The sequence below is a fragment of the Ricinus communis genome, chromosome 6, assembly GCF_019578655.1.
Source record: "Ricinus communis isolate WT05 ecotype wild-type chromosome 6, ASM1957865v1, whole genome shotgun sequence".
NCBI classification, from domain to species: Eukaryota; Viridiplantae; Streptophyta; class Magnoliopsida; order Malpighiales; family Euphorbiaceae; genus Ricinus; species Ricinus communis.
In genome coordinates, this window is record NC_063261.1 from 29,264,447 (window position 1) to 29,273,734 (window position 9,288).

The window sequence follows — 9,288 nt, forward strand, 5'->3', positions numbered from 1 at the left end:
AATATATCTTTTGATATTAAATCTATAAGAAATAACAAAAATATTGGCAAAGATATGTACACATATCTTAATGCGTTATTTTCGATTAATTATAAAATTAATTATAATATTTTATAATTCTACTATAGCCACTTATTCACTTTTTTAAGATACATCTTTTTCATATTTAAGATATATTTTTCTTATTTGCTATTCACACAAATAATTCATTATTTATCTGAAAATTAACCAAATATCAACCATACTCATCCTAAAATCAACAAAACATCAACGAAAATCAAGAATCAGTTCATGATTTCACTATTCTTTTTCTTAGCATAAATTATCATAATATAAATATTCTTAGTCATGTCTGTTTGCTAATTTCATGACAAGCCAACCTTCAAAGTATCTAGAATCAGTTAATGACTTCACTATTCTTTTTCTTCTTTAATCATTTTCTACATCAACAAAATAAATAAATAAATCATAATTAAGCATAAAATAAAATAAATCTAAATATCGAAATATAATTTTTTAATAAAAAGATTTAATTTCTAATATAAGTAACATTTCAAGAAAAAGAATTAAAGATACTTCTCCATATATCCAAAAATTAACAAAAAATAAATAAATACATAAGCATAAATTGGCATAAAAGAATCATGACAGAATCATAAATATAGCTCAAAAATTAAAAGACTTCAACATACATATATATATATATATATATATATATATATATATATATATATATATGTTGAAAGACGTTGAACTTCTTATAAATTTGGGAAGAATTAATCTTCATAGGTCCGAAAATCAACCGGACATCAACTATACCTATTTCAAAATCAACTAAACATCAACCAAATATCAACAAAAATTATTCAGTTATAAAAAAATTTAAAATAAACAGAAATCAACGAGAAAATATTTAAAAAAATTTAAGTAAATAAAAAAAATTTAAAATGACTAAAGAATAATAAAAAATAATAATCACATCAAACATATATATTGGTTACAAGAAGAATGTGCATAATATATCATTTATAATAAAATAATTATTTTACTCCATAATATTTTGTTCTCTTAACCTTTTATTTGTAGGTATTATAGCTTGAATTTTTCAAAGATAAAAAAGATCAAAATATTATATATAATAATCTTAATAAATATATATTAAAAAATAAAATAAACAAAAATATATATATCACAATCAAAAATATTTTTCTTATTGCTTTGTGATTTTTATTTATATAAAAAATTAAAACATATTCCATTTTTATAAGTCAGAAAATTAATAACAAAAGAATCAAGTGTAAGATCGAACAAAAATGAATCTAAAATGATTAGAAGATTCAAATTATTTTATTCACTCTAAGAAAAAAGATAAAAATTTTGAAGCCAAACTAAGTAAAGTTATAATGTTTGTTGATATTTATGTTATATGCTATTTTTTTTAGTTTTTATTTTTAAAATTTAAAATTTTATTTAAGAAAATAAACTGAGAAATTAGAAAAAAAATAACTATATTTGAATATTATTATGTTATCTTGTAAAACTAATTAGACATATTCTTTTTGGAATTGATTAATTTTACTCATATTATTATCTTTTTATAAATTTAAATATTTTGTAATTCTTTTTAACACTGTTATATATATGCACATTTTATACATTTTGAAGAATAAAGGAAGACAAAAGAAAAAGGATAAAAAAATAATTTAGAGTATTAAATAAAAACGTAGTTCGAAATAGGAATAATTACAAAATTTGAATGAAGAGTTTGTATTTTTATTTTACATCTTTATAATTGATTTTGCAATAGCCACTAGTAACTTGTATTTATTAGACTTATCCTGCAATTGCAAAAGCGTAAAAAAGTTAAAAATATAAAAAATGTAAGAAAATAAAATAAGAGGTATTTTTGCAATTATTTCTAAAAAAACATGCTGGGGTAATTTTCTAAAAAAAAAAAGACCTAATAAAACTGTAATGATTTCAATTATAGCACATGTACTGGCAAAAAAGAGGGAAAAACAAAACTTTAAATTCTTGGTCATATACTAGTGAATTTTAAGGGGTATATAATCATATATGTGTAACTAATTTCTTAATAAAATACCATCATTTTAGAAGTAAACCTCATCAAACTGGAAAAAAGAAAGAAAAAAAACATCCTCTGATGCGTTAGATTTATTACTGTTGATAAAAGAAAAAGCAATCTAACATTATTACTAGCATAATGTAAATACATTTCCCAAGCTAGGAAGACTTTCTTGCCAAATGGTATCATAGTAACAAAGAATGCAAAAGCTAGTACTAAAATTTTAATTCTTGACTGGATTGTATCAAAATGACAAGGGATTGATCTATTTGAAAGCAAAGTTAGAGATATTCTATTCACAAGTTTTAAAAAGACAGAAGAAGAAAGAACAATAGTATCTTAGATTTATACCATAATAGCTACTTCAAAAATTCAAAGGGATGAATTAATAATCACATGTATATTATAATTATGAAATTTAAAAAATTATTAAAATTATCTCTAAAGCAAAAATGGAATCCAGCTATTGGGCCCTTATGGACCCATTTCTCCCTAAAGAAGACACATGCCCCAACCCCATGTTGCCGGCCCCTATCCTCCTCCTCCTCTCTTTCCCTTCAAAAACCTCTCTCTCTCTCTCTCTCTCTCTCCTCACTCTCACTCTCATTCCCATTCCCAACTCTTTCTTTGGCCTCCACCACCCTTCTCCGCCTCCACCTCCGCCACCATGTCAACCATGGACCCATCTTCGGATGATCTTGCTGATGAACTTGACAATCTCAGTATCACCTCCACCACTACTAATGCCACCACCACCACCACCACTACCACAACTACAACTGCTCAAGAAACTGAGCATAGTACAAGTTCTGGGTCCGAAGCCACCTGGACAACCTCAAACCATGCAACCACCTTCTCCAAATCTCACCACCCGCCACCGTGCGATTCATGTTGGCACGCAATCCTACGTTCTAACTGCGAGAACTCAACCCTAACCCTAGCTGATCTCCGCTTCGTCCACCGGCTAGGAAGTGGTGACATAGGGAGTGTATATCTTGTAGAGCTTAAAGAGGGCAATGGGTGTCTTTTCGCTGCCAAAGTTATGGACAAGAAAGAAATGGCTAGTAGAAATAAAGATAGCAGGGCAAGGATTGAAAGAGAAATATTGGAAATTTTGGATCATCCTTTTTTACCGACCTTATATGCCACCTTAGACTCCTCTAGATGGTCATGTTTGTTAACAGAGTTTTGTCCCGGCGGTGACCTCCATGTTCTCCGGCAGCGACAACCCGACAAACGTTTCAACGAAGCTGCCGTCCGGTATATACACCAACATTCATTTTATATTTTATTTATATATATATACTTGTAAAACTAAATTATTTTTTGCACATGGTATTAGAATTTTAAATCTAATAACTTTATTTGTTTATTTATTCAGTTAATGATATTTAAACTTTAATACTCACTTCCAGCATCAGCATCATCAGATTAGTAATTGAAAATTCTTATATAATTTAGAAATATATATTAAATTAATAAGTAATTATATATATTCATTAATTTTAAATAATTAAATATAAATAAATATTTAATATTAAAATATAAAATATTCACACATAGCTCATACTCTTAGTTTATTGTAGTGCATAGGAAGAATTACTCTTAAGAAGTTTATTTGTATCATCATTTATGATAAAATAAGTTTGATGATCATACTAAAGCTAAATTTAGGAAAGATAAATGAAAAATGAATCAAGGGAATGCATGATGTGTAATTATAAGTGGGGTTAAGTTTACCATTTGTTTAGGGATGTTCATTGCATGTAGGGTCCAAAAGTGAGATAATCTTCGAATTCTCCATATCTTTATTAGGGTACAGTCATTGATTATTTGTAGTAGGTCCAATGGTACTTTTGGTGCATATTTCTCGTGCACCATACATCATAATAATAGAACATGGCTTTTCTTTTTCACATTTATAGTAATAAATTGAGGTAACGAGATGAAGTTGACAATTGGGTATGCCTCAAATTGATGGAATGGAAGTTCTTGTTATAAATTATGATTTTTGTTAGAATTCCCATATTATGCCTCAAATTGATGGAATGGAAGTTCTTGTTATAAATTATGACTTTTGTTAGAATTCCCATATTAAGTATGATTTAATGGTTTGTTTACGTAAATTATGTCCATTGATTGATGACTTAGTCCTCAAACTAAGCATTGAAATAATATAATTTTAGGAAGTTTCAAGAATCATAGTGATATATTATACTCCTTTCTTTTCGAGTTCCTTCTCCGTTTTTAGGCACAATTATTTTTAACTTTTCCTTTTTTCCGTTTTGAGTTTTGCTGTTTCTTCGAAATTTCTATTTTGTCATTATTGTGGTAGGAGCCTTCTTCTTTTCCAAATTTGGCCCTACCAGCCAACAACAATCCGAATACCAACCAATTCTATGGAAAAGAAAAAGATGTGTAATTATTTTATTCGAATTAGTGCTTAATTAATGGATGCTTATAACTAATTCTTTAGTTAGATCATGTTTCATAGCGAACTATCTCATATTAATTATTTAAAGAAAAGACATTAGTTAGAATATAATCCATAATGGATCATCTCATATCAATATGATTTTGTCATTTGAATTTACTGTAATTCACATATTTCCATATCTTTTAAAATTAATAATTAAATCGTTTTATAAACTCTAATACATACTTTATATAGTTATTTTAAACCTTTTTTTTAATATTTGTTTATATCACTTGGGATTTCTTTTGCTTAAATTCTTTCTTTCTACCAAACAAACATAATCACTGAGTCTTCTAATCTATGACCTCTTGCTCCTTTCTTAATATATGGTTTCACATTCTTTCCTAAAAGAAATAAAATTATTGCAGGTCATGGAAAAATTGAAATGTAGGACAGAATAAAGTTTTAAGATTATGGACCCTTTTTTTTAAGTAGATAAGAAAAATAGAATTTGATTATCTAATCAAATGCATTAAGCCACAAATTGATTAACCATCTATAATTGGTCTATAGTAGACTATATAATTGGTTTTTTATTTTGAGTTCTGATTTCAATTAAATAAGTGTTTGTGTACACCTTCAAAAGAAAAGAAAAATTTTACATTTTTATGTAAATTTTTTTGGTGTTGGTTGATAGGTTTTATGCATCAGAAATAGTGGCTGCCTTGGAGTATCTACACATGATGGGAGTAGTCTACAGAGATCTTAAGCCAGAAAATGTTCTTGTAAGATCAGACGGTCACATAATGCTTACAGATTTTGATCTCTCCTTAAAAGATGATAGCTCAACATCAACCGCGCAAATTGTTTCTGATCAAAACCAACCAATTAAAAATGACTACTATCCTCCTGATCCACCTCAATCCGCCACATCATCTTGCATCATACCTAATTGTATGGTGCCAGCTGTCTCGTGCTTCCACCCGAGACGCAGACGTAAAAGAAAGTCTAATCAGCGCGGGACTGTAGAAATCGTGGCCGAGCCAATAGACGTACGATCAATGTCGTTCGTCGGGACCCACGAATACTTGGCACCCGAGATTGTATCCGGTGAGGGGCATGGCAGTGCGGTGGATTGGTGGACCTTAGGCATATTCATATTTGAATTATTTTATGGTGTGACTCCTTTTAAAGGGATTGACCATGAGCTAACCCTTGCTAATATTGTGGCTCGAGCCCTTGAATTTCCTAAGGAGCCACCAGTGCCAGTGTCGGCTAAGGATTTGATCACACAACTTCTAGTTAAGGATCCTATAAGACGATTGGGCTCAACAATGGGTGCAACCGCTATCAAACACCATCAATTTTTTAATGGGACTAATTGGGCATTATTAAGATGTAGAACACCACCTTATGTTCCTCGACCAGTGACTCGTCCTAGCTTTATTAGAGAAGAGACTAGTAATAATTCCGTAGAATATTACTAGTAGAAAAAGGACATATTCTTTAATTGTTTTATTAATTATTTTCCCTTTTACCTTGAGGAAAGAAAATATGAAGGTTTAAGATATAGGAGAAGAAAATTGAGTTAATATGACATTATTTTTAGGCCAGTCTCATAAATATATATTAACACAAAGTATAATTCTTGCTCAAAATGTTCAAATTGAAAACCTTTTGTGAAAAAGACATTATGCCTGCCTTACATGCCATATTTGTTGGGAGTATATATATTTATTTTGTTTTGTAATTTTTTTATCTATCTAATAGAGGACTGATAAGCTATATAAACTATACAATAACAATTATTATCTTTTTATATTTCCATCAATGCTAGCAGACAGCTACAGAACACTTAAATTTGAAAAATTTTAATTAAACGCTCAAATTCAGAGAATTTTTAATTTTGACTAGAGTATGTACTAATTAAGTTTCTTTTTAACTGTCTTAATTAATTTTTTTTAACCAACTAAAAGAAATTATTCTGTATTTTAATAATTAGATATTTTACAAATTTCCCTTGATGTGAAAAAATAAACCACAAAGTAAAATGTATTTGCCTTTTTCTTCTTTTTCTTCTTTTTGTGTGTGTTGCTATGAATAAGCATGATTAATAGAATGATTATTTATAGGCAATGCATGTGAGTGGGTCATTGGCTTGATAAGCCTTTCTTGAGGATATGTTTTGGATATCATTATAATGCGATAAAATTTGGTTTTGTATTGCTCATTGAAAACAAAAATCAACACCCATTTGCTTTGTTTCTTCAGGATTTTAGCCATATATGTCTTTTTACCAAATTCTATCATGAATACGGACGTGGAGAATTTTGTTTTCAGAAATATGCCCCAAATAATTTATATACAGGGTTTCTTCATTTTCTCTCATCATTACTACTACCATCATTCAGTCCATTGCTCCATTATCACTATTGACTCTGACCATTCAATTTATTAACAAGAAAAAGTTAATTTCAAATTATACAGACATTTTTATAAAATATTATATATCATATTAGAAAGACTAAATATGGTAAAAAAAGGACCGTATAGCATTATCATTAATGTTGATTTTGAAATAAATACATATAAAGTTTATTATACCAAACCATGAATATTTTAAATTTTTTTAAATTAAAATATTGAACTATAGAAGAAAATTTAAATATATACCCCAATATATATATATTACCATTTCATAATTCAGGTTCTAAATTTTTTTGAAAAGGATAATAAATAGATCATATTATAGTATTTTTTAAAGAAAAAACTTTATATTTTCAAAAAGATAAATAGAGTATTAGAAGGATAATTTTGGATTGTAATTTTGTATTTTTTAAAAACTCCCTTATTTCTTTACTTAAAGAAGATGAAGATTTTTTTTCTACTTTTACTCATTGGTTTAGTCTTATACTAATAAATTATATTAGTATGTCTACTCGTATTATTATTGTTGAATAGAATTTGATCACATATACAATTAAAGGATAAGTACAAAATATATTATATGGATTCATTGTCTTACACTTTTTAGTGTGTGGTTTTTTTTAGATAAAGAGAGATATGTTGTTATTAATTGTGAAAAAAAATATATCACTGTTAAAAAATCTCAATTTATAAGGATTCAACCACCTTCACTCCAATCAGCCTCATTATTATATTGCACGTGTTTGATAACTTGAGTTTGAGAACTTGTTCCTAGACCCATAAATCATCCTATCATAGGTTGTAAATGGGTGTATGAAAATAAGTTATATGAGTAAGGTTCCATTATTAGGAACAATTGAGTGCTCGATTGATTGCCAAGGGTATAACTAAGAAGAAGGCATTAACTATGATGAAACTTTTACTCCCACAGCAAGATTAGAAGCAACTAGAATTTTTCTAGCCTATACTTGTCATATGGATTTTAAAATTTTTCAAATGGATTTTGAAAGTGTATTCTTGAATGGTTTTATTGAAAAAGAAGTGCATGTTGAACAACCTCCGAGTTCTGAGCATCATGAATTTCTAAACCATATTTTTAAACTGTCAAAAGCATTTTATGGTATAAAACAAACTCCTGGAGCTTGGTATGAAAGGTTTAGTACATTTTTGCTATAAAATTATTTTTTAAAAGGGAAGGTTGACACTATACTATTTGTAAGAACTTATAATCATAATACCTTGATTATTCAAATTTATATTGATGATATAGTATTTGGTACTACTAACGAATCCTTATGTGAGGAATTTTCTAAGTGTATGACTATAGAATTTGAGATGAGCATGATGGGAGAAATCAGGTTCTTCCTAGGTTTGCAAATCAAACAATACAAGGATGACATCTTCATCAACTAATCCAAGTGCACCAAAGAGCTTCTAAAAAAGTTTGGGATGGAGGGATGCAAGATTTCCAAGACGCCAATGAGCACAACAACAAAATTGGATAAAGATGAAAAGGATAAGCCAATTGATGAGAAGAAATATAGAGGTGTGATTAGATCTCTACTCTATCTCATGACTTTTATACATAATATTATGTATAGTGTTTGCTTGTGTGCTCGATTTTAATCTAGTCCTAAAGAGTCTCTTTTGCATATCGTTAAGAGGATTTTAAAATATTTGCATGGCACTATATATTTAGGTCTTTGGTATCCAAAGGATACATCATTTGACATAGTTGGCTTTTCCAATATCGACTATGCGGGTAGTCTCTTAGATAGAAAGAGCACTTCTGGAACTTGACATTTCTTAGGAAAATGTCTAGTTTCTTAGTTTAGTAAGAAGTAAGTCTCGGTTATCTTATCGACTGCCAAGGCGGAATATGTGGCGGTGGGTTATTATTGTACTCAAATTCTTTAGATAAAGCAACAACTCAAGGATTATAGCCAAGTGCTTAATCACATTTCAATTAAATGTGACAATACTAATGCAATAAACTTTTCTAAATACCTTATTCAACACTCTAGGAGTAAACACATAGATATTAGGCATCACTTTTTAAGAGATCATGTATAAAATGGTAATGTAGTGTTATAATTTATTAACACTAATAACCAACTTGTCGATATTTTCACCAAGCCTCTAAGTGAGAAAAGATTGAACTTTATTAAAAAGGAGCTTGGTATGCATGATGAGAACTATCTTGAATAGTATATTTGATTAATTGATTTTTGTGTATATGTGCCTTTTGGTGTGCTTATTGAATGGAAATGAATATGAATCACAATTGATTTATTCCATATCTTTATATCCATTCATACATTAAAAGGATTATTGTCTGAAGGGGCTAAATGAACTATGT

The 9,288-nt window shown here is 28.6% G+C and overlaps 1 protein-coding gene across 1 annotated transcript; it reads left to right on the forward strand.

Moving 5' to 3' along the window:
- The first annotated feature begins 2,418 nt into the window (after positions 1-2,418).
- On the forward strand, positions 2,419-6,252 carry LOC8284788 (serine/threonine-protein kinase D6PK). Its single transcript, XM_002533825.4, has 2 exons — positions 2,419-3,346; positions 5,200-6,252. The coding sequence occupies exons 1-2, from the start codon at positions 2,592-2,594 to the stop codon at positions 5,987-5,989; spliced, it is 1,545 nt and encodes a 514-aa protein (XP_002533871.3). The 5' UTR covers positions 2,419-2,591; the 3' UTR covers positions 5,990-6,252.
- The last annotated feature ends 3,036 nt before the right edge of the window (positions 6,253-9,288 follow it).

Bases quoted from the DNA above. Each gene is read 5' to 3' on its own strand.
- LOC8284788 (XM_002533825.4), top strand. From the start codon at position 2,592: ATGCCCCAACCCCATGTTGCCGGCCCCTATCCTCCTCCTCCTCTCTTT. The intron at 3,347-5,199 runs GTATATACACCA...GTTGGTTGATAG, and splicing joins TTCAACGAAGCTGCCGTCCG to GTTTTATGCATCAGAAATAG.